Here is a 25733-nt window from a genome sequence, read left to right as displayed (position 1 = left end):
TCTACCATTAGGTTGGTACCCCAACACTGTTACTATCCATTCTACCATTAGGTTGGTACCCCCAACACTGTTACTATCCATTCTACCATTAGGTTGGTACCCCAACACTGTTACTATCCATTCTACCATTAGGATGGTACCCCAACGCTGTTACTATCCATTCTACCATTAGGTTGGTACCCCAACACTGTTGATCTGAAGCTGTGAACAAAGACAGTGGTCCAGCTCCCCAAGAAGGTTGATCATCCTGGAACACGACTCCGTTCCTTTTCTCAACACCATGTCGATGATGTCACGTGCCTTCTCTGCCCTCTCAGCGATCACCTTCACTGACTCCATTTCCTCCTGGTTGATGACTGTGTGTTGCAGGAGTCCGTCCAGCAGTCCATTCAGGACAGCTTTTGACACTCGTTTCACAAACTTTGTCCGTACAGAACGCAGCTGCTGCTCTGCAGAACCAGTCAGACTGCTCTCAGCCGGACGCCCTGCCCCCGACACAGCACCTGAGAGAGTCAGGTTACAACATAACGACATTTGTACATTTACCATTTCAGTCATTTAGAAGCAGACTCCTAAAATAAAAGTACTGAGAAAACATTCTCTTTTACAATAATGACCTGAACATATCACATTGACATTTAGGACGGTTTCACAGACATAGAAAAACAGGCTGGGTCATTCAGAACCAGGCTAATCTACATCAAGTCCTGGAGGAGATGTCATTCAGAACCAGGCTGATCTACATCAAGTCCTGGAGGAGATGTCATTGGGTCATTCAGAAGAACCAGGCTAATCTACATCAAGTCCTGGAGGAGATGTCATTGGGTCATTCAGAACCAGGCTAATTTACATCACGTCCTGGAGGAGATGTCATTCAGAACCAGGCTGATCTACATCAAGTCCTGGAGGAGATGTCATTGGGTCATTCAGAACCAGGCTAATCTACATCAAGTCCTGGAGGAGATGTCATTCAGAACCAGGCTAATCTACATCAAGTCCTGGAGGAGATGTCATTGGGTCATTCAGAACCAGGCTAATTTACATCAAGTCCTGGAGGAGATGTCATTGGGTCATTCAGAACCAGGCTAATTTACATCAAGTCCTGGAGGAGATGTCATTCAGAACCAGGCTAATCTACATCAAGTCCTGGAGGAGATGTCATTGGGTCATTCAGAACCAGGCTATTCTACATCAAGTCCTGGAGGAGATGTCATTGGGTCATTCAGAACCAGGCTAATCTACATCAAGTCCTGGAGGAGATGTCATTGTTCTTGAAGTCAGCCTTTTATAAATCAGGACTAGTCCAGGTCCTACAGTAAACCATGTTGACTGGCCCTCATGCCATTGGTTTGTACAGTGCATTCAGAAAGTATTCAGACCCCTTGACTTTTTCCACATTTTCTTACGTTACAGCCTTATTCTAAAATTGATTAAATAAATGTTTTCCCTCATCAATCTACACACAACACCCCATACTGACAAAGTGAAAACAGATTTTTGTAAATGTTTACAAATGTATTAAAAATAAACAGAACCTTATTTACATAAGTATTCAGAACCTTTGCTATGAGACTCGAAATTGAGCTCAGGTGCATCCCGTTTCCATTGATCATCCTTCAGATGTTTCTACAACTTGATTGGAGTCCACCTGTGGTAAATTCAATTGATTGGACATGATTTGGAAAGGCACACACCTGTCTATATAAGGTCCCATAGTTGACAGTGCATGTCAGAGCAAAGACCAAACCATGATGTTGAAAATATTGTCTGTAGAGCTCCGAGACAGGATTATGTCGAGGCACAGATCTGGGGAAGGGTACCAAAAGTTTCTGCAGCATTGAAGGTCCCCAAGAACACAGTGGCCTCCATCATTCTTAAATGGAAGGAGTTTGGAACCACCAAGACTCTTCCTAGAGCTGGCTGCACGGCCAAACTGAGCAATCAAGGGAGAAGGGCCTTGGTCAGGGAGGTGACCAAGAACCCAATGGTCACTCTGACAGAGCTCCAGAGTTCCTCTGTGGAGATGGGAGAACCTTCCAGAAAGACAACCATCTCTGCAGCACTCCACCAAACAGGCCTTTATGGTAGTGGCCTGACGGAAGCCACTCCTCAGTAAAAAGCACATGACAGCCTGAATGGAGTTTGCCAAAAGGCACCTAAAGGACTCTCAGACCATGTGAAACAAAATTCTCTGGTATGATGAAACCAAGATTGAACTCTTTGGCCTGAATGCCAAGCGTCACATCTGGAGGAAACCTGGCACCATCCCTACGGTGAAGCATGGTGGTGGCAGCATCCCTACGGTGAAGCATGGTGGTGGCAGCATCCCTACGGTGAAGCATGGTGGTGGCAGCATCCCTACGGTGAAGCATGGTGGTGGCAGCATCATACTGTGGGGATGTTTTTCAGCGGCAGGGAGACTAGTCAGGATTGAGGGAAAGATGAACGGAGAAAAGTACAGAGAGATCCTTGATGAAAACCTGCTCCAGAGAGCTCAAGACCTCAGACTGGGGTGAAGGTTCACCTTCCAACAGGACAACTACCCTAAGCACACAGCCAAGACAAAGCAGGAGTGGCTTCGGGATAAGTCTCAATGTCCTTGAGTGGCCCAGCCAGAGCCCGGACTTGAACCCGATCTAACATCTCTGGAGACCTGAAAATAGCTGTGCAGCGACGCTCTCCATCCAACCTGACAGAGCTTGATAGGATCTGCAGAGAAGAATGGGAGAAACTCCCCAAATACAAGTGTGCCAAGCTTTCAGTTTTGTCTGTTTTTGCTTTGTCATTATGGGGTATTGTGTTGATGAGGTAAAAAAAAAACAATTGAATCAATTTTAGAATAAGGCTGTAATGTAACAAAATGTGGAAAAAGTCAAGGGATCTGAATACTTTCTGAATGCACTGTAACTCATGTTTACTTACTTGTTGAACGGGTGTCAGTGATGTATTCATCTGAAAGATAAACAACATGAGGTTATATCACTCTAAATAGCATCTGGTACTACAGTACAAAGTGATGATTGACATATCCCATCCAACTACCTCATCCCCATACTTGTATTTATTTATTTATTTTGCTCCTTTGCACCCCAGTATCTCTACTTGCACATTCATCTTCTGCACATCTACCATTCCAGTGTTTAATTGCTATATTGTAATTATTTTGCCACTATGGCCTATTTATTGCCTTACCTCCCTTATCTTACCTCATTTGCACACACTGTATATAGACTTTTTCTATTGTATGTTTGTTACTTCCATGTATAACTCTGTGTTGTTTGTGTCGCACTGCTTTGCTTTATCTTGGCCAAGTCGCAGTTGTAAATGAGAACTTGTTCTCAACTAGCTTACCTTGTTAAATAAAGGTGAAATCAAAATAAATAAATAAATAAATAAATAAATATGCTCCTACCTTGTGATACTTTTTCTTTCCATACTGTCCTCTCATCATCACTGAATAACTCCATCTCAATGTCAATCCCTGTCATTTTCACAACCGCCCTGAAAAAGCTTGGTGTGGTGTCTCTTTGTATGAAATGAATCTTCTGGAGAGAGAGATTGTTTTGGCAATGTAAACATATGTTTCCCATGCCAATAAAGCCATTTGAATTGAATTGAGAGAGACAGAGAGAGATAGAGAGGAAAAGAGACAGAGATCAATGGATAGAACTGTGACTTAAATGTCAGATTCATGTTCTTATTCTACTGAAACTGTACCTGTGGATTGATGGAGGTAGAACAGGGAATGTTCAGTCTGATGGAACTATTCAGTTTGAAGGACTGCTCTGGTCTTGAGATGAGAATCCTTGAAGACCCTTGAGACTTTTCCTGTTGTTCCACAGCCTGCGAAACGAGGCATGGAATACCCAGCCAGTCAATGTATAGTCTTATTCAAACATTATTCAGAAAACTAGCAACACACTTATCTTCATTTAATGAGTGTCAACAAACTGCACCACTGGTTAGTTAAGGTCATCTCTATAATAATGGTCCCTCACCTGTATCTGGCCGGGGTTCCAGGGGAACAGGTATAGGCGAGAAATTAGTGTTTCCCTTTTCACTGTCAGATAGAGCATCAGCTCACAGTGGACATCTACGTTCCATGAAAAGATATAGCTCAGTATAACAGAGATAAGTGAGAACTTGGGATGGAGAATCTTAGCATGGAATCTGGTGACCTCATGCACTTCCTCTAAAGACACTCCATGTTCCTCTACATGAAGAATCTTCATCTCATTCCTCAGGGAAGGGTTGGTCCCTGAACAACACAATAAAAAGGAGACAGAAGGATGAATAATACAATATTTGTCTAACTAAAACAAAGAATATGCAGTACCAGATCACAGTAAACTCAAACTCCCAGAATAGTTCATTCATTAATTCAGGAAGTGAAACAAAGTTACATGGAAATGTCTTTCTGAATACTATTTCTATATGGTTTTACCTAAACAGACAAAGTGTGGCAGATGAACTTCCTCCAGTTCACCTAACTCCATAGTGATGTCCAGCAATGGACCACCTTGTGTGTACTGCATGTCTTTCAGAAGTTGACTGTAGGGATCCCAGTTCCTGAAGTGATACTTCAGAATGACATCTCTCTCACACAGCCAGCGGAGCCCAGACACTGTGCACTCATAACTCCCTTTGGGTGTCCTGTGTCTGAGGGCAACAACAAGATATGGTAGAGAGGGTCAATGGTCAAATGGAGAGGTTGGATTAGAAGACTATTCCCAAAGGTAATGGGGAAATACACTAGCAAGTGTAAGTAAGATGGCACCGGAGAAGATGGCAGACGTTTTTCGTGCCCCCAACCGATTGTGTTTTTAGTTCGTTTATCTGCGTTGTTTGTAACTTAGTTTTTTACGCATCTTGTACATAATGTTGCCGCTACCATCTCTTATGACCCGAAAATAACATCTAGACATCAGGACTGCGATTACTCACCACGGACAAGCAGAATCCTTTTTCTTCTTTCACAACTCTGACGTAGTTGAAGAGAAGGCGGAGAAAGAGAGGCCGGAGAGCGAGCTGCCTGCTGAGAAGTCGAAGGCAATCGAATAAACCCCCACTTCCCTCAATTCTGCTAGCAAATATGCAATCTTTGGACAATAAAATCGACGAGTTACGTTTAAGATGAAACTACCAACGGGACATTTAAAAACGGTAACATCTTATGCTTCACGGAGACGTGGCTGAATGACTACAACATCAACATACAACTTTGCTGGCTATACGATGTACCGGCAGGATAGAACAGCAACGTCTGGTAAGACAAGGGGCGGTAGTGTATGTATTTTTGTAAACAACAGCTGCTGCACAATATCCAAGGAAGTCTCAAGCCATTGTTTGCCTGAGGTTGAGTTTTTCATGATAAGCCGTAGACCCCACTACCTACCGAGAGAGTTTACATCTGATTTCTTTGTAGCTGTTTACATATCACCACAGTCAGAGTCTGGCACTAAGACAGCATTGAATGAGCTGTATTCCGCCATAAGCAAACAAGAAAACGCTCACCCAGAGGTGGCGCTCCTAGTAGCCGGGGACTTTAATGCAGGGAAACTTAAATCAGTTTCTTTCAGCATGTTAAATGTGCAACCAGAGGGAAAATAACTCTGGACCACCTATACTCTACACACAAAGACACATACAAAGCTCTGCCTCACCCTCCATTTGGTAAATCTGACCACAACTCTATCCTCCTGATTCCTGCTTACAAGCAAAAATTAAAGCAAGAAGCACCAGTGACTAGATCAATAAAAAGTGGTCAGATGAAGCTAAGCTACAGGACTGTTTTGCTAGCACAGACTGGATCCTGGACTTCCTGATGGGCCGCCCCCAGGTGGTAAGGGTAGGTAACAACACATCCGCCACGCTGATCCTCAACACAGGAGCCCCTCAGGGTTGCGTGCTCAGCCTCCTCCTGTAGTCCCTGTTTACTCATGACTGCACGGCCAGGCACGACTCCAACACCATCCTTAAATTTGCAGATGACACAACAGTGGTAGGCCTGATCACAGACAACAACGAGACAGCCTATAGGGAGGAGGTCAGAGACCTGACAACAACGAGACAGCCTATAGGGAGGAGGTCAGAGACCTGACAACAACGAGACAGCCTATAGGGAGGAGGTCAGAGACCTGACAACAACGAGACAGCCTATAGGGAGGAGGTCAGAGACCTGACAACAACGAGACAGCCTATAGGGAGGAGGTCAGAGACCTGACAACAACGAGACAGCCTATAGGGAGGAGGTCAGAGACCTGACAACAACGAGACAGCCTATAGGGAGGAGGTCAGAGACCTGACAACAACGAGACAGCCTATAGGGAGGAGGTCAGAGACCTGACAACAACGAGACAGCCTATAGGGAGGAGGTCAGAGACCTGACAACAACGAGACAGCCTATAGGGAGGAGGTCAGAGACCTGACAACAACGAGACAGCCTATAGGGAGGAGGTCAGAGACCTGACAACAACGAGACAGCCTATAGGGAGGAGGTCAGAGACCTGACAACAACGAGACAGCCTATAGGGAGGAGGTCAGAGACCTGACAACAACGAGACAGCCTATAGGGAGGAGGTCAGAGACATGGCCGTGTGGTGCCAGGACAACAACTTCTCCCTTAACGTGATCAAGACAAAGGAGATGACTGTGGACTACAGGAAAAAGAGGACTGAGCACACCCCCATTCTCATAAACCTATTCCCCCTCAGGAGACTGAAAAGATTTGGCATGGGCCCTGAGATCCTCAAAAGGTTCTACAGCTGCACCATCGAGCGCATCCTGACTGTTTGCATCACTGCCTGGTATGGCAACTGCTCGGCCTCCGACCGCAAGGCACTACAGAGGGTGGTGCGAACGGCCCAGTACATCACTGGGGCCAAGCTTCCTACCATCCAGGACTATACCAGGCTGTGTCAGAGGAAGGCCCTAAAAATTGTCAAGGACTCCAGCCACCCTAGTCATAGACTGTTCTCTCTGCTACCACACGGCAAGCGGTACCAGAGCGCCAAGTCTAGGTCCAAGAGGCTTCTAAACAGCTTCTACCCCCAAGCCATACGACTCCTGAACATCTAGTCAAATAGCTACCTGGACTATTTGCATTGCCTCCCCCCCCTCCCCTCTCCACACCACTGTCACTCTCTGTTATCTATGCGTAGTCACTTTAATTAACTCTACCTACATGTACATACTACCTCAACTAACCGGTGCCCCTGCACATTGACTCTGTACCGGCACCCCACCTGTATATATTGTTATTTTTTACTGCTGCTCTTTAATTACTTGTTACTTATAGCTCTTATTCCATATATTTTTTAAACTGCACTGTTGGTTAGGGGCTTGTAAGTAAGCATTTCACTGTTGTATTCGGCGCATGTGACGAATACATTTTGATTTGAAGTGGAATGAAATGTTAAAAGTAGTTATTTTACCTGAACATTGTCACTCCCTGGACAGTGGAAGTCAAGGGTTCAATCTGAAGCCAGTGTGTGGAGTCCTGAACAAGGACAAGCATGTCAGTAATACATATGGGGCCTGTTTCCTGGACACAGATTGAGTCTAGTGCTGGAATAAAAAGCATGCTCAATGGAAGTTTCAATAGAAAGTTCTTTAAGGTCCAGGACTAGACTTAATCTGTGTCTGGGAAACTGGCCCATTAACCAAAGTAACTAATATAATGTATTTAATCAATGTTACATGGAATGCTGGTGATTTATCATTTAAACTGTCTACTGACAAAATATGACAACAGCTAAAATCCTGCATGCCTACAAGCAGAACACAGGACTGTCTATATCCCAGTATGAATGGTTGGTCACTACACACCTGGCTTTGAGACTGTGTTTATATTACTAAAGCAGAACACAGGACTGTCTATATCCCAGTATGAATGGTTGGTCAGTACACACCTGGCTTTGAGACTGTGTTTATATTACTAAAGCAGAACACAGGACTGTCTATATCCCAGTATGAATGGTTGGTCACTACACACCTGGCTTTGAGACTGTGTTTATATTACTAAAGCAGAACACAGGACTGTCTATATCCCAGTATGAATGGTTGGTCAGTACACACCTGGCTTTGAGACTGTGTTTATATTACTAAAGCAGAACACAGGACTGTCTATATCCCAGTATGAATGGTTGGTCAGTACACACCTGGCTTTGAGACTGTGTTTATATTACTAAAGCAGAACACAGGACTGTCTATATCCCAGTATGAATGGTTGGTCACTACACACCTGGCTTTGAGACTGTGTTTATATTACTAAAGCAGAACACAGGACTGTCTATATCCCAGTATGAATGGTTGGTCAGTACACACCTGGCTTTGAGACTGTGTTTATATTACTAAAGCAGAACACAGGACTGTCTATATCCCAGTATGAATGGTTGGTCAGTACACACCTGGCTTTGAGACTGTGTTTATATTACTAAAGCAGAACACAGGACTGTCTATATCCCAGTATGAATGGTTGGTCACTACACACCTGGCTTTGAGACTGTGTTTATATTACTAAAGCAGAACACAGGACTGTCTATATCCCAGTATGAATGGTTGGTCAGTACACACCTGGCTTTGAGACTGTGTTTATATTACTAAAGCAGAACACAGGACTGTCTATATCCCAGTATGAATGGTTGGTCAGTACACACCTGGCTTTGAGACTGTGTTTATATTACTAAAGCAGAACACAGGACTGTCTATATCCCAGTATGAATGGTTGGTCACTACACACCTGGCTTTGAGACTGTGTTTATATTACTAAAGCAGAACACAGGACTGTCTATATCCCAGTATGAATGGTTGGTCAGTACACACCTGGCTTTGAGACTGTGTTTATATTACTAAAGCAGAACACAGGACTGTCTATATCCCAGTATGAATGGTTGGTCAGTACACACCTGGCTTTGAGACTGTGTTTATATTACTAAAGCAGAACACAGGACTGTCTATATCCCAGTATGAATGGTTGGTCACTACACACCTGGCTTTGAGACTGTGTTTATATTACTAAAGCAGAACACAGGACTGTCTATATCCCAGTATGAATGATGGGTCAGGACACACCTGGCTTTGAGACTGTGTTTATATTACTAAAGCAGAACACAGGACTGTCTATATCCCAGTATGAATGGTTGGTCAGTACACACCTGGCTTTGAGACTGTGTTTATATTACTAAAGCAGAACACAGGACTGTCTATATCCCAGTATGAATGATGGGTCAGGACACACCTGGCGTTGAGACTGTGCCTGACTCCTGCAGGTATGTAAAAGTAAGAATTGACATTATGACTTACCTCAACATGGTCACAAGTCTTACAGATCTGAGGAATCCCTGTAGTCAAAAGTAGTTGGTTAAAATGTAATAATGAATTAATAATTATTAAATAGACCTCTAATAAAAATGAATATTAGTGAACAACAGTCTCAGAATGTACACTCATTAGCATACCATAATCTGACATTAGTGTTATATTAATGAATGTTTGTGGAAGCAGGAAACAACATCGTTCTGGTCCATGTTTTGTAGATGTTGGGGTCTGATTTCTGGTAGATCCTAGGATGAGAGCTTAGAGGTAGAGTCAGCTAAATGATGATGTAGGAGCAGCACCACAGATATTGTGATGAGCAAGATGCCTGACTTCTCTCTCACACAGTATCTGCCCATGTGCAAGGGTTCTCTTCACTCTCTTACAGAGTGGTAGCCACGGGACTAAAACAGAGAAGTTTAGCCTTGCGTTCCAACGTTCTTAGTTGTTGTGGAAATTGACCCACTATGCCGTTTACTTTGTGCAACTAAGTCATATCGATGACTCTACCTTTAAGTTTGTTTTGACCAAATAGATCATGATTGTGTCCCTTGTCTGGGACTCAAGTATAATGAATGCTTTCACCGTATTTTGATTTAAAAACAATTAAAGCAGTTAACACTCACATTTCTCAGGTCCAGACTTGATCCAACACTCTCCACCGTGGTCTCTGGTGTCCTCAGGTCCAGGTTTGATGCAACTCTCTCCATCATGGTCTCTGGTGTTGGTAAAGCAGAAGGATAGACTGTGATTAAACTAAATACAACTTAGAAAGGCTTTATATAGCATACATACAGTCTTCATAAGCAATACAAAGGGTGCATAAATACAACAAGTGCATAAAGGGTGATAGAACAGCTCCCTGTGTACGGTGCATTGCAAACACTGTCAACTTCCATAAAGTCAATACTGATGGTGACATTACAAGTGACATTGTTAATCTTGATGAAAGCCCCTAGAAATCTGAAGTAACCAGGTATCATCATTTACATTACATTTACATTTAAGTCATTTAGCACATCAGTTACATTCCCCCCTAGAGATGTGAAGTCACCAGGTATCATGAGTTACATTCCCCCCCCTAGAGATGTGAAGTCACCAGGTATCATGAGTTACATTCCCCCCTAGAGATGTGATGTCACCAGGTATCATGAGTTACATTCCCCCCTAGAGATGTGAAGTCACCAGGTATCATGAGTTACATTCCCCCCTAGAGATGTGAAGTCACCAGGTATCATGAGTTACATTCCCCCCTAGAGATGTGAAGTCACCAGGTATCATGAGTTACATTCCCCCCCTAGAGATGTGAAGTCACCAGGTATCATGAGTTACATTCCCCCCTAGAGATGTGAAGTCACCAGGTATCATGAGTTACATTCCCCCCTAGAGATGTGAAGTCACCAGGTATCATGAGTTACATTCCCCCCTAGAGATGTGATGTCACCAGGTATCATGAGTTACATTCCCCCCTAGAGATGTGAAGTCACCAGGTATCATGAGTTACATTCCCCCCTAGAGATGAAGTCACCAGGTATCATGAGTTACACCCCTCTAGAGATGTGAAGTCACCAGGTATCATGAGTTACATTCCCCCTAGAGATGTGAAGTCACCAGGTATCATGAGTTACATTCCCCCCTAGAGATGTGAAGTCACCAGGTATCATGAGTTACAAACCCCCCCTAGAGATGTGAAGTCACCAGGTATCATGAGTTACATTCCCCCCTAGAGATGTGATGTCACCAGGTATCATGAGTTACATTCCCCCCTAGAGATGTGAAGTCACCAGGTATCATGAGTTACATTCCCCCCTAGAGATGTGAAGTCACCAGGTATCATGAGTTACAATCCCCCCCTAGAGATGTGAAGTCACCAGGTATCATGAGTTACATTCCCCCCTAGAGATGTGAAGTCACCAGGTATCATGAGTTACATTCCCCCCTAGAGATGTGAAGTCACTAGGTATCATGAGTTAAACCCCCCTAGAGATGTGATGTCACCAGGTATCATGAGTTACATTCCCCCCCTAGAGATGTGAAGTCACCACGTATCATGAGTTACATTCCCCCCTAGAGATGTGATGTCACCAGGTATCATGAGTTACATTCCCCCCTAGAGATGTGATGTCACCAGGTATCATGAGTTACATTCCCCCCTAGAGATGTGATGTCACCAGGTATCATGAGTTACATTCCCCCCCTAGAGATGTGAAGTCACCAGGTATCATGAGTTACATTCCCCCCTAGAGATGTGATGTCACCAGGTATCATGAGTTACATTCCCCCCCTAGAGATGTGAAGTCACCAGGTATCATGAGTTACAATCCCCCCCTAGAGATGTGAAGTCACCAGGTATCATGAACTACAATCCCCCCCTAGAGATGTGAAGTCACCAGGTATCATGAGTTACATTCCCCCCTAGAGATGTGAAGTCACCAGGTATCATGAGTTACATTCCCCCCTAGAGATGTGAAGTCACCAGGTATCATGAACTACATTCCCCCCCCAGAGATGTGAAGTCACCAGGTATCATGAGTTACATTCCCCCCTAGAGATGTGAAGTCACCAGGTATCATGAGTTACATTCCCCCCTAGAGATGTGAAGTCACCAGGTATCATGAGTTACATTCCCCCCTAGAGATGTGAAGTCACCAGGTATCATGAGTTACATTCCCCCCTAGAGATGTGAAGTCACCAGGTATCATGAGTTACATTCCCCCCTAGAGATGTGAAGTCACCAGGTATCATGAGTTACATTCCCCCCTAGAGATGTGAAGTCACCAGGTATCATGAGTTACATTCCCCCCTAGAGATGTGAAGTCACCAGGTATCATGAGTTACATTCCCCCCTAGAGATGTGAAGTCACCAGGTATCATGAGTTACATACCCCCCTAGAGATGTGAAGTCACCAGGTATCATGAGTTACATTCCCCCCTAGAGATGTGAAGTCACCAGGTATCATGAGTTACATTCCCCCCTAGAGATGTGAAGTCACCAGGTATCATGAGTTACATTCCCCCCTAGAGATGTGAAGTCACCAGGTATCATGAGTTACATTCCCCCCTAGAGATGTGATGTCACCAGGTATCATGAGTTACATTCCCCCCTAGAGATGTGAAGTCACCAGGTATCATGAGTTACATTCCCCCCTAGAGATGTGAAGTCACCAGGTATCATGAGTTATACCCCCCTAGAGATGTGAAGTCACCAGGTATCATGAGTTACATTCCCCCTAGAGATGTGAAGTCACCAGGTATCATGAGTTACATTCCCCCCTAGAGATGTGAAGTCACCAGGCATCATGAGTTACAATCCCCCCCTAGAGATGTGAAGTCACCAGGTATCATGAGTTACATTCCCCCCTAGAGATGTGATGTCACCAGGTATCATGAGTTACATTCCCCCCTAGAGATGTGAAGTCACCAGGTATCATGAGTTACATTCCCCCCTAGAGATGTGAAGTCACCAGGTATCATGAGTTACAATCCCCCCCTAGAGATGTGAAGTCACCAGGTATCATGAGTTACATTCCCCCCTAGAGATGTGATGTCACCAGGTATCATGAGTTACATTCCCCCCTAGAGATGTGAAGTCACCAGGTATCATGAGTTACATTCCCCCCTAGAGATGTGAAGTCACCAGGTATCATGAGTTACATTCCCCCCTAGAGATGTGAAGTCACCAGGTATCATGAGTTACATTCCCCCCTAGAGATGTGAAGTCACCAGGTATCATGAGTTACATTCCCCCCTAGAGATGTGAAGTCATTAGGTATCATGAGTTAAACCCCCCTAGAGATGTGATGTCACCAGGTATCATGAGTTACATTCCCCCCCTAGAGATGTGAAGTCACCACGTATCATGAGTTACATTCCCCCCTAGAGATGTGATGTCACCAGGTATCATGAGTTACATTCCCCCCTAGAGATGTGATGTCACCAGGTATCATGAGTTACATTCCCCCCTAGAGATGTGATGTCACCAGGTATCATGAGTTACATTCCCCCCTAGAGATGTGATGTCACCAGGTATCATGAGTTACATTCCCCCCCTAGAGATGCGAAGTCACCAGGTATCATGAGTTACAATCCCCCCCTAGAGATGTGAAGTCACCAGGTATCATGAACTACATTCCCCCCCTAGAGATGTGAAGTCACCAGGTATCATGAGTTACATTCCCCCCTAGAGATGTGAAGTCACCAGGTATCATGAGTTACATTCCCCCCTAGAGATGTGAAGTCACCAGGTATCATGAACTACATTCCCCCCCTAGAGATGTGAAGTCACCAGGTATCATGAGTTACATTCCCCCCTAGAGATGTGAAGTCACCAGGTATCATGAGTTACATTCCCCCCTAGAGATGTGAAGTCACCAGGTATCATGAGTTACATTCCCCCCTAGAGATGTGAAGTCACCAGGTATCATGAGTTACATTCCCCCCTAGAGATGTGAAGTCACCAGGTATCATGAACTACATTCCCCCCCTAGAGATGTGAAGTCACCAGGTATCATGAGTTACATTCCCCCCTAGAGATGTGAAGTCACCAGGTATCATGAGTTACATTCCCCCCTAGAGATGTGAAGTCACCAGGTATCATGAGTTACATTCCCCCCTAGAGATGTGAAGTCACCAGGTATCATGAGTTACATTCCCCCCTAGAGATGTGAAGTCACCAGGTATCATGAGTTACATACCCCCCTAGAGATGTGAAGTCACCAGGTATCATGAGTTACATAACCCCCTAGAGATGTGAAGTCACCAGGTATCATGAGTTACACACACTCTCCCTCCCTCAAAACACTGCATTGCGCTTGTGACACAAAATTGAGACCTACCCGTGAGTGAGACTGACATTACAGTGAGGCTGTCCTATTCAACAGGTTCTGATGCCCTCTAGTGGTTACAGTGAGACTGACATTACAGTGAGGCTGTCCTATTCAACAGGTTCTGATGCCCTGTAGTGGTTAGAGTGAGACTGACATTACAGTGAGGCTGTCCTATTCAACAGGTTCTGATGCCCTGTAGTGGTTAGAGTGAGACTGACATTACAGTGAGGCTGTCCTATTCAACAGGTTCTGATGCCCTGTAGTGGTTACAGTGTGACTGACATTACAGTGAGGCTGTCCTATTCAACAGGTTCTGATGCCCTCTAGTGGTTACAGTGTGACTGACATTACAGTGAGGCTGTCCTATTCAACAGGTTCTGATGCCCTCTAGTGGTTACAGTGAGACTGACATTACAGTGAGGCTGTCCTATTCAACAGGTTCTGATGCCCTCTAGTGGTTACAGTGAGACTGACATTACAGTGAGGCTGTCCTATTCAACAGGTTCTGATGCCCTCTAGTGGTTACAGTGTGACTGACATTACAGTGAGGCTGTCCTATTCAACAGGTTCTGATGCCCTCTAGTGGTTACAGTGAGACTGACATTACAGAGGTAACATCTAAAAGAACACATTAAAACACACCACTACCACTAATCTAACTGTCTGTAGGTCCAACAGAACACATTAAAACACACCACTACCACTAATCTAACTGTCTGTAGGTCCAACAGAACACATTAAAACACACCACTACTACTAATCTAACTGTCTGTAGGTCCAACAGAACACATTAAAACACACCACTACTACTAATCTAACTGTCTGTAGGTCCAACAGAACACATTAAAACACACCACTACTACTAATCTAACTGTCTGTAGGTCCAACAGAACACATTAAAACACACCACTACTACTAATCTAACTGTCTGTAGGTCCAACAGAACACATTAAAACACACCACTACTACTAATCTAACTGTCTGTAGGTCCAACAGAACACATTAAAACACACCACTACTACTAATCTAACTGTCTGTAGGTCCAACAGAACACATTAAAACACACCACTACTACTAATCTAACTGTCTGTAGGTCCAACAGAACACATTAAAACACACCACTACTACTAATCTAACTGTCTGTAGGTCCAACAGAACACATTAAAACACACCACTACTACTAATCTAACTGTCTGTAGGTCCAACAGAACCCATTAAAACACACCACTACTACTAATCTAACTGTCTGTAGGTCCAACAGAACCCATTAAAACACACCACTACTACTAATCTAACTGTCTGTAGGTCCAACAGAACACATTAAAACACACCACTACTACTAATCTAACTGTCTGTAGGTCCAACAGAACACATTAAAACACACCACTACTACTAATCTAACTGTCTGTAGGTCCAACAGAACACATTAAAACACACCACTACTACTAATCTAACTGTCTGTAGGTCCAACAGAACACATTAAAACACACCACTACTACTAATCTAACTGTCTGTAGGTCCAACAGAACACATTAAAACACACCACTACTACTAATCTAACTGTCTGTAGGTCCAACAGAACACATTAAAACACACCACTACTACTAATCTAACTGTCTGTAGGTCCAACAGAACACATTAAAACACACCACTACTACTAATCTAACTGTCTGTAGGTCCAACAGAACACATTAAAACACACCACTACTACTAATCTAACTGTCTGTAGGTCCAACAGAACACATTAAAACACACCACTACTACTAATCTAACTGTCTGTAGGTCCAACAGAACACATTAAAACACACCACTACTACTAATCTAACTGTCTGTAGGTCCAACAGAACACATTAAAACACACCACTACTACTAATCTAACTGTCTGTAGGTCCAACAGAACACATTAAAACACACCACTACTACTAATCTAACTGTCTGTAGGTCCAACAGAACACATTAAAACACACCACTACTACTAATCTAACTGTCTGTAGGTCCAACAGAACACATTAAAACACACCACTACTACTAATCTAACTGTCTGTAGGTCCAACAGAACACATTAAAACACACCACTACTACTAATCTAACTGTCTGTAGGTCCAACAGAACACATTAAAACACACCACTACTACTAATCTAACTGTCTGTAGGTCCAACAGAACACATTAAAACACACCACTACTACTAATCTAACTGTCTGTAGGTCCAACAGAACACATTAAAACACACCACTACTACTAATCTAACTGTCTGTAGGTCCAACAGAACACATTAAAACACACCACTACTAATCTAATTTTATCAATGATTCTAGAGGAAAACAAATGATAAAACATTGCATTGACTCACCTCTGAATGTGTTGGTCATCTATCTGACACAGGGTCACTGAGGAGGAGTAAACCTTAAACCCAGGATAGAGGGGTTCAGTGAATGTGGTGTGTTCTGTGTAAAGGTGTGTCAGTGTACCAGAGGAGGACACACTATAGAAGGACAAAGTACCAGCTGGCCAGTCCAGATACACTCCAACTCTGTTAGAATCAGGACGAGAGATGCATCTCCTACTGACTCCAGCATGGTCAAAGTAATAACCTCTATCAGAGCAGTAAAAACACCAGGACTTCCTATTGGCTCCAATCCTACTGTCAACCTTCCCTCCCTTCCTCTTCAGTCCTTCGTACACCACACCAATGTAAGCCATGCCACAATCCCTCTCCACCTCCCAGTAATAACGACCTCCAGATAAGACTTCTCTGCAGAGAACTTGGGGATGAAAGTCAAATCTGTCAGGATGGTCTTCATAATGCTGCTTCTCCACCACCCGTGTCACCTGCCTGTTCCCCTCAGACAGTACCAGCTGTGGGTGTGCTGTATTTGGGTCCAGGTTGAGATGACAGGCATCTGTAGACAAAAGGAGAGTTTAATCAAACCACATCTTCATATAAAATGTTGTTTTGTAGGTACAGAACAAGTATTGATTAGTTACTATGTTACTATAGTTCTGAATATGCAGTTAATTAGGATTAAAGAGACTTACATTTCCTCAGCCCTGATTTCAGCCTGCACTCTCCACCATGATCCACACTGTAGGAGAAACAGGTTATTGACTGACTAAGACCTAATAAAGCAATCAACATTTAAACCATATTGTTGTGTTCTGGTGCACTATCCAAGTTCATTACTAGAGACATACTAGTATATATATTCTATCCTACCTACTGCATACAGAACAGAGTACAATTCATTACTAGAGACATACAGGTATTCTATCCTACCTACTGCATACAGAACGGAGTACAATTCATTACTAGAGACATACAGGTATTCTATCCTACCTACTGCATACAGAACAGAGTACAATTCATTACTAGAGACATACAGGTATTCTATCCTACCTACTGCATACAGAACGGAGTACAATTCATTACTAGAGACATACAGGTATTCTATCCTACCTACTGCATACAGAACAGAGCACAATTCATTACTAGAGACATACAGGTATTCTATCCTACCTACTGCATACAGAACGGAGTACAATTCATTACTAGAGACATACAGGTATTCTATCCTACCTACTGCATACAGAACAGAGTACAATTCATTACTAGAGACATACAGGTATTCTATCCTACCTACTGCATACAGAACGGAGTACAATTCATTACTAGAGACATACAGGTATTCTATCCTACCTACTGCATACAGAACGGAGTACAATTCATTACTAGAGACATACAGGTATTCTATCCTACCTACTGCATACAGAACGGAGTACAATTCATTACTAGAGACATACAGGTATTCTATCCTACCTACTGCATACAGAACAGAGTACAATTCATTACTAGAGACATACAGGTATTCTATCCTACCTACTGCATACAGAACGGAGTACAATTCATTACTAGAGACATACAGGTATTCTATCCTACCTACTGCATACAGAACGGAGTACAATTCATTACTAGAGACATACAGGTATTCTATCCTACCTACTGCATACAGAACAGAGTACAATTCATTACTAGAGACATACAGGTATTCTATCCTACCTACTGCATACAGAACGGAGTACAATTCATTACTAGAGACATACAGGTATTCTATCCTACCTACTGCATACAGAACAGAGTACAATTCATTACTAGAGACATACAGGTATTCTATCCTACCTACTGCATACAGAACGGAGTACAATTCATTACTAGAGACATACAGGTATTCTATCCTACCTACTGCATACAGAACGGAGTACAATTCATTACTAGAGACATACAGGTATTCTATCCTACCTACTGCATACAGAACGGAGTACAATTCATTACTAGAGACATACAGGTATTCTATCCTACCTACTGCATACAGAACGGAGTACAATTCATTACTAGAGACATACAGGTATTCTATCCTACCTACTGCATACAGAACGGAGTACAATTCATTACTAGAGACATACAGGTATTCTATCCTACCTACTGCATACAGAACGGAGTACAATTCATTACTAGAGACATACAGGTATTCTATCCTACCTACTGCATACAGAACAGAGTACAATTCATTACTAGAGTCATACAGGTATTCTATCCTACCTACTGCATACAGAACGGAGTACAATTCATTACTAGAGACATACAGGTATTCTATCCTACCTACTGCATACAGAACGGAGTACAATTCCAACAGGATATCAGAGATGCAGAGGAAGAGTATTCATGTGGTGATGATGTATGCTGTGTTGGAGTGCTCAGCCTGCTGAGTAAACTTCCCCTTAATTCTACCATCATGTCCTCATGTTACTGACCCTACTACACTACATATGACACAACCGCTGCTCACACTATTAGGACATCTATTCTGACTTACTTCAGCTTCATCCGTTTATATGTGGGATCCACCAGAGCAGCTGAAAGCAGTCCCCCTGCAGAGTCTCCTGGGTGATTGTAGCTCAGGTCCAGCTCTTTCAGGTGGGAGGGGTTTGACCTCAGAGCTGAAGACAGAGCAGCACAGCCCTCCTCTGTGACCAGACAGCCAGACAGCCTACAGAGACACACAACAGCTGTCTAGGTTGGTGTACTGGTGTCAATCATCTTGTAGGTCACCCATACATTTGTCCATGACACAAACATTGTGATGAAACATCAGATTTTCAGAGTATTTGTTTTACTAGGCTCAGTACCAACCTGACTGAAACAGCTGTACTTACCCCAGTGTGTGTAGTTTACAGTCTGGATCCTCCAGTCCAGCAGACAGCAGTGTAACTCAGCTCAGTACCAACCTGACTGAAACAGCTGTACTTACCCCAGTGTGTGTAGTTTATAGTCTGGATCCTCCAGTCCAGCAGACAGCAGTGTAACTCCTGAGTCCTGCAGGTCATTGTCTCTCAGCTCCAGTTGTTTCAGTTGTGAGTTGGGTGAACTCAGGACTGAGGCCAGATCTGAACAGCAACCCTCTGTCAGACCACACTGACCTAGACTAGAAGGCAGAAGAGCACATGATTTAACAAATGATTAAAACATCCACATAATAACTCATACTGAAGATATTTAACTCACACTAGTGTCTGTATGTTGCAGAGTGGACTGGTTAGTCCAACACAGAGCAGCTCCACTCCTCGGTCTTCCAGGTCATTGTAGCTGAGGTCCAGTTCTCTCAGGGGGGAGTTTGGTGTCTGCAGAGCTGAGGCCAGAGTCTCACAGGATTCATGTGTGACTTTACAGCCATGCAGTCTGGAGATAGGATATATTGTGATACACTGTTAAATATGCAAAGCTTTAAGAATAATGAGATGCATTAAGACAATAACAGAAGGTCATGATTAGACTGTGTTAAAAACATTAACTCAGTCAAGATATTTAACCTTAGTTTCATATATTTATCACATCGTATGTATGTTTCTGCATATTTACCAAGATGTTCAAATAATGTTAAAAACATAACACATAATTCCTACAAATATATGACCACTATAAAGACAGTGGATACTGAAGATAGTTAGCTCACACTAGTGTCTGTATGTTGCAGAGTGGACTGGTTAGTCCAACACAGAGCAGCTCCACTCCTCTGTCTTCCAGGTCATTGTAGCTGAGGTCCAGTTCTCTCAGGGGGGAGTTTGGTGTCTGCAGGGCTGAGACCAGAGTCTCACAGGATTTATATGTGAGTTCACAGTGATCCAGTCTGGAGAGAGGATATAATCTGTTGATATATAAATCCTTCATTATAATGATACTGTAAACATCAACTCAATAACAGAACTTACAGTGCTCTCTTGCAGGTTTTCACGACCGGCAGCAACCTCTGATAACCTTCCTCTGATGTGTTGTATGTCTTCAGGTCAAACTCCTCCAGCACCTCCTCTGACATCAGTAACAGGTAGGCCAGGGCTGAACATTGGTCAGGTTCTAGTCTTGTTTCTGAAAGGGTTCCTGATCGCAGGGAGGTCTGCATGTCTTCAACTAGAGAGTTGGCACCAAGTTCATTCAGACAATGGAACAAGTTGATGATCCTTTCTGGTGAGGATTCCTCGTCGATCTTGTCTGAAAGGTACTCAACTGTTTCCTCATTGGTCTGTGTTGTACTTCCTGTCTGTGTTAGAAGGCATCGTAACAGATTCTGATTGGACTCCAGTGAGAGACCCAGAAGGAAGCGGAGGAACAGGTCCAGGTTTCCATTCTCACTCTTCAAGGCCTGGTCCACTGCGCTCCTGTGTAAGTCAGACAATTTGAATGACTCCTTCTCTTCAACATTGTCATCATCTTCCTCATCCTCTTCCTCATCGTCATCATCGTCGTCATCCTTCTCCTCCTCCTCATAATTCTTCTCCTCATCTTCCTCCTCCTCCTCCTCATCCCCCTCCTTCTCCTCCTCCTCCTCATCATTCTCCTCATCTTCCTCCTCCTCATCATCATCAACACCAGTGACTGCTTTGGGGGAGAAAACATTTTCCTTCTTGTCCAGACATGATTCTAAAGCATGCACTGCTGCTAGAAACTCCTGAATGCTCAGATGCACAAAGCTGTAGACCTTCTCTTGGTCCAGCCCAGATTCTTCTTTAAAGATCTCTGTACACAATGCTGAGTACTCTGATGCCTCTGTGACATCAAGGCCACACTCTCTCAGGTCCTCCTCATAGTAGATCAGGTTGCCCTTCTGCAGCTGTTGGAAAGCCAGCTTTGCCAGTTTCAGGATCATCTCTTTGTCTGACTGAGACAGTTCCTTTGGGTTGGTCTCTGTGGCTTTGTTGTACTTCCTGTTCTTCACAGTGATTTGGATGAGTATGAAGTGTGAGTACATCTGGGTCAGAGTTTTGGGGACTTCATCCTTCTCTGCCTCTTTCAGTATCATCTCAAGGACAGTGGCTGATATCCAACAGAAGACTGGCATGTGGCACATGATGTGGAGGCTCCTTGATGTCTTCATGTGGGTGATGATTTCATTGGCCAGATTCTGATCAGTGATTTTCTTCCTGAAATACTCCTCCTTCTGTGGATCATTGAACCCTCGTACCTCTGTCACCTGGTCAACACACTCAGGAGGGATCTGATTGGCTGCTGCAGGCCTTGATGTTATCCAGAGGAGAGCAGAGGGAAGCAGATTCCCCTCGATGAGGTTTGTCAGCAGCATGTCCACTGAGGTTGGCTTCGTGACATCACAGCACTTCTCATTGTTTTTGAAGTCTAGAGGAAGTCGACACTCATCCAGACCATCAAAAATGAAAACAGTTTTGGTTTCACCATCTTCAATGCTGTCAATCTCTTTCAGCTCTGAGAAGTAGTGGGAAAGAAGTTGCATCAGACTGTATTGGTCCCTTTTCAGGTTCAGATCACGGAAAGGAAGAGGAAACATGAAATGAACGTCCTGATTTGCTTTTCCCTCTGCCCAGTCAAGGATCACCTTCTGCACAGAGATTGTTTTTCCAATGCCAGCGATTCCTTTTGTCAGCACAGTTCTGATAGGTTTGTCTTGTCCAGGTAAAGGCTTGAAGATGTCGTTGCATTTGATTGGTGTCTCTTGTGTGGTTTGTTTCTTGGATGCCATCTCTATCTGTCTAACCTCATGTTCATTATTGAGCCCTCCACTTCCACCCTCTGTGATGTAGAGCTCTGTGTAGATGTCCTTGAACAGACTTTGGTTTCCATGGTGTCCAATTCCTTCAGATATGTGTTGATACTTGTGTTTCAGTTTAGCCTTAATGTCTTGTTGGACTGTCAGCAGAGTTTCACCTGTAGGAAAACAATGAGAGTTGAGACTCATAAGTTTGTTTGTGTGTTTTATAAGGGCCTTTGTACCGTTCTTTGTAATATTGTATGAAATACAGTCTTACTTCTTCTGTCCAGAAGGCTGTCTGTGATATTTAATGCATCCTCACTGTCCAAACTCTCCACTTCCTTATTTTCATCTGGTAATGGTTCCTGGCTGAAAACAGGTGGCTGATCACTCTTCATTGATAGCAGGCTGGTTGTAGGTGACTCTGCTCTGGGCTTCTGGACACTGAACAAAACAGGGAGACAGATCACCTCATCAATATCTCATCAATACCTCATCTACATCCTTTTAGCAACAGTATAGTGGAACTTCTAGAAGTCCTGAGGTTTCTTTATAAAGCTACAGTCTGCAATTGGTAAATCCATTGTTTGCCTTTTAAATGAATGATGTAGACCTACATTTTATGTAATTTGTAACACTTTTCATTAGTTTGATATTTTTAACCTGTTATAACAGGTTAACCATGTATATTTTACAATTCATCTCTTACTTCTTAGAACTGGTGTCTTGAGTCATTTTGGAGGCAGTGGTCTCCTCCTCTCTCTCCCCAGAGAGACTCGTTTTAGAGGCAGTGGTCTCCTCCTCTCTCTCCCCAGAGAGACTCATTTTAGAGGCAGTGGTCCCCTCCTCTCTCTCCCCAGAGAGACTCGTTTTAGATGTAAGTCACAGCTCACTCAGCTACAATAATAAATAACAGAACAGTCAATATTTCTGAACATTGTTGAACCATTAACAATGACAACACTTTTACTGTCCGTGGTCAGAGTTCGAACAGAGACTTCATGTTGCATTTAAACAGTCCAATCGGTTATTACTTTGACCTGAATCCCCATTGGCTGTCTCCATAACAACAGCTAGTCTACCTGGTTGGATCCCCTGACTCCATAACAACAGCTAGTCTACCTGGTTGGATCCCCTGACTCCATAACAACAGCTAGTCTACCTGGTTGGATCCCCTGACTCCATAACAACAGCTAGTCTACCTGGTTGGATCCCCTGACTCCATAACAACAGCTAGTCTACCTGGTTGGATCCCCTGACTCCATAACAACAGCTAGTCTACCTGGTTGGATCCCCTGACTCCATAACAACAGCTAGTCTACCTGGTTGGATCCCCTGACTCCATAACAACAGCTAGTCTACCTGGTTGGATCCCCTGACTCCATAACAACAGCTAGTCTACCTGGTTGAATCCCCTGACTCCATAACAACAGCTAGTCTACCTGGTTGGATCCCCTGACTCCATAACAACAGCTAGTCTACCTGGTTGGATCCCCTGACTCCATAACAACAGCTAGTCTACCTGGTTGGATCCCCTGACTCCATAACAACAGCTAGTCTACCTGGTTGGATCCCACTGACTCCATAACAACAGCTAGTCTACATGGGTTCAACACAAACAACTAAAAGACATTACAGACTTCGACTTTATATTGAAAGACGGTAGTAGACATTATAATAATTTTTCAAGTAGACGTTACAGACATTAAACATGTTTATTTAACTAGGCAAGTCAGTTAATAACACATTCTTATTTACAATGACGGCCTACTTGTAAAGCCCCCCCCCCCTGGCCAAACCCTCCCCTAACCCGGACGACGCTGGGCCAAATGGGCGCCGCCCTATGGGACTCCAGATAACAGACGGTTGTGATACAGCCCAGGATCAAACAGGATCAAACCCAGGTCTGTAGTGATGCTGTGCCTTAGACTGCTGCGCCACTCGGGAGCTTAAGTTAACATTGCTGACAGATAGTTCTTCCTAACCCTTTAGGAGAATACAGCCTACACACCATTGTTTCTTGTTCTGGTTTAGTAGTAGCCTACACACCATTGTTTCTTGTTTAGTAGTAGCCTACACACCATCGTTTCTTGTTTAGTAGTAGCCTACACACCATCGTTTCTTGTTTAGTAGTAGCCTACACACCATTGTTTCTTGTTTAGTAGTAGCCTACACACCATTGTTTCTTGTTTAGTAGTAGCCTACACACCATTGTTTCTTGTTTAGTAGTAGCCTACACACCATCGTTTCTTGTTTAGTAGTAGCCTACACACCATCGTTTCTTGTTTAGTAGTAGCCTACACACCATTGTTTCTTGTTTAGTAGTAGCCTGCACACCATCGTTTCTTGTTTAGTAGTAGCCTACACACCATTGTTTCTTGTTTAGTAGTAGCCTACACACCATCGTTTCTTGTTTAGTAGTAGCCTACACACCATTGTTTCTTGTTTAGTAGTAGCCTGCACACCATCGTTTCTTGTTTAGTAGTAGCCTACACACCATTGTTTCTTGTTTAGTAGTAGCCTGCACACCATCGTTTCTTGTTTAGTAGTAGCCTACACACCATTGTTTCTTGTTTAGTAGTAGCCTACACACCATTGTTTCTTGTTTAGTAGTAGCCTACACACCATTGTTTCTTGTTTAGTAGTAGCCTACACACCATCGTTTCTTGTTTAGTAGTAGCCTACACACCATCGTTTCTTGTTTAGTAGTAGCCTACACACCATTGTTTCTTGTTTAGTAGTAGCCTGCACACCATCGTTTCTTGTTTAGTAGTAGCCTACACACCATTGTTTCTTGTTTAGTAGTTGCCTACACACCATTGTTTCTTGTTTAGTAGTAGCCTGCACACCATCGTTTCTGGTTTAGTAGTAGCCTACACACCATCGTTTCTTGTTCTGGTTTAGTAGTAGCCTACACACCATTGTTTCTTGTTCTGGTTTAGTAGTTTCCTACACACCATCGTTTCTTGTTCTGGTTTAGTAGTAGCCTACACACCATTGTTTCTTGTTCTGGTTTAGTAGTAGCCTACACACCATTGTTTCTTGTTCTGGTTTAGTAGTAGCCTACACACCATTGTTTCTTGTTCTGGTTTAGTAGTAGCCTACACACCATTGTTTCTTGTTCTGGTTTATTAGTTTCCTACACACCATCGTTTCTTGTTCTGGTTTAGTAGTTTCCTACACACCATTGTTTCTTGTTCTGGTTTAGTAGTAGCCTACACACCATTGTTTTTTGTTCTGGTTTAGTAGTAGCCTACACACCATTGTTTCTTGTTCTGGTTTAGTAGTAGCCTACACACCATTGTTTCTTATTCTGGTTTAGTAGTTGCCTATAAAGGTAACACGCATTGCTTTGTTCTGCAGGAAAATGTCCAAAGATGGAAAATTTGGTTCGTCTGGCAAGTACTTTTATAGGCGTAAGATGGCACAGTGATGCCACCTGTTGGTAAATGTTCATTACTGCAACTCGTGTTTTTACCGGTGTGCTTGAGATACCCGGATGTATTGCAACGTACTGAACAAGACTTGTTACTCGCGTCAAT

General features: G+C 43.4%; 1 protein-coding gene across 1 annotated transcript; it reads right to left on the bottom strand.

Moving 5' to 3' along the window:
* Positions 1-98: 98 nt before the first annotated feature.
* LOC120041803 lies at positions 99-23083 on the bottom strand. The gene is made up of 18 exons (XM_038986670.1): positions 22901-23083; positions 22469-22635; positions 20405-22367; positions 20149-20322; positions 19701-19874; positions 19447-19620; positions 19012-19185; positions 17180-17226; positions 16494-17043; positions 9942-10033; positions 9304-9341; positions 7434-7498; positions 4445-4659; positions 3999-4258; positions 3718-3843; positions 3413-3545; positions 2923-2952; positions 99-503 (listed from the first exon to the last, which is right to left on the bottom strand). The coding sequence occupies exons 1-18, from the start codon at positions 23014-23016 to the stop codon at positions 169-171; spliced, it is 4833 nt and encodes a 1610-aa protein (XP_038842598.1). The 5' UTR covers positions 23017-23083; the 3' UTR covers positions 99-168.
* Positions 23084-25733: the final 2650 nt, after the last annotated feature.

The sequence above is a fragment of the Salvelinus namaycush genome, unplaced genomic scaffold, assembly GCF_016432855.1.
Source record: "Salvelinus namaycush isolate Seneca unplaced genomic scaffold, SaNama_1.0 Scaffold545, whole genome shotgun sequence".
Classification (NCBI taxonomy): Eukaryota; Metazoa; Chordata; class Actinopteri; order Salmoniformes; family Salmonidae; genus Salvelinus; species Salvelinus namaycush.
Note: the sequence above shows the minus strand (reverse complement) of the source record. Positions and strands in the feature narration are given on the sequence as shown.

What these genes read in the sequence shown, in the direction of transcription:
- LOC120041803 (XM_038986670.1), bottom strand. Translation starts at nt 23,016, where the DNA reads ATGAGTCTCTCTGGGGAGAGAGAGGAGGAGACCACTGCCTCTAAAACG. An exon ending in AAAACCTGCAAGAGAGCACT is followed by an intron (nt 20,323 to 20,404) that starts GTAAGTTCTGTT and finishes TCCTCTCTCCAG; the next exon opens with ACTGGATCACTGTGAACTCA. An exon ending in GATGACCAACACATTCAGAG is followed by an intron (nt 10,034 to 16,493) that starts GTGAGTCAATGC and finishes TACCAACACCAG; the next exon opens with AGACCATGATGGAGAGAGTT.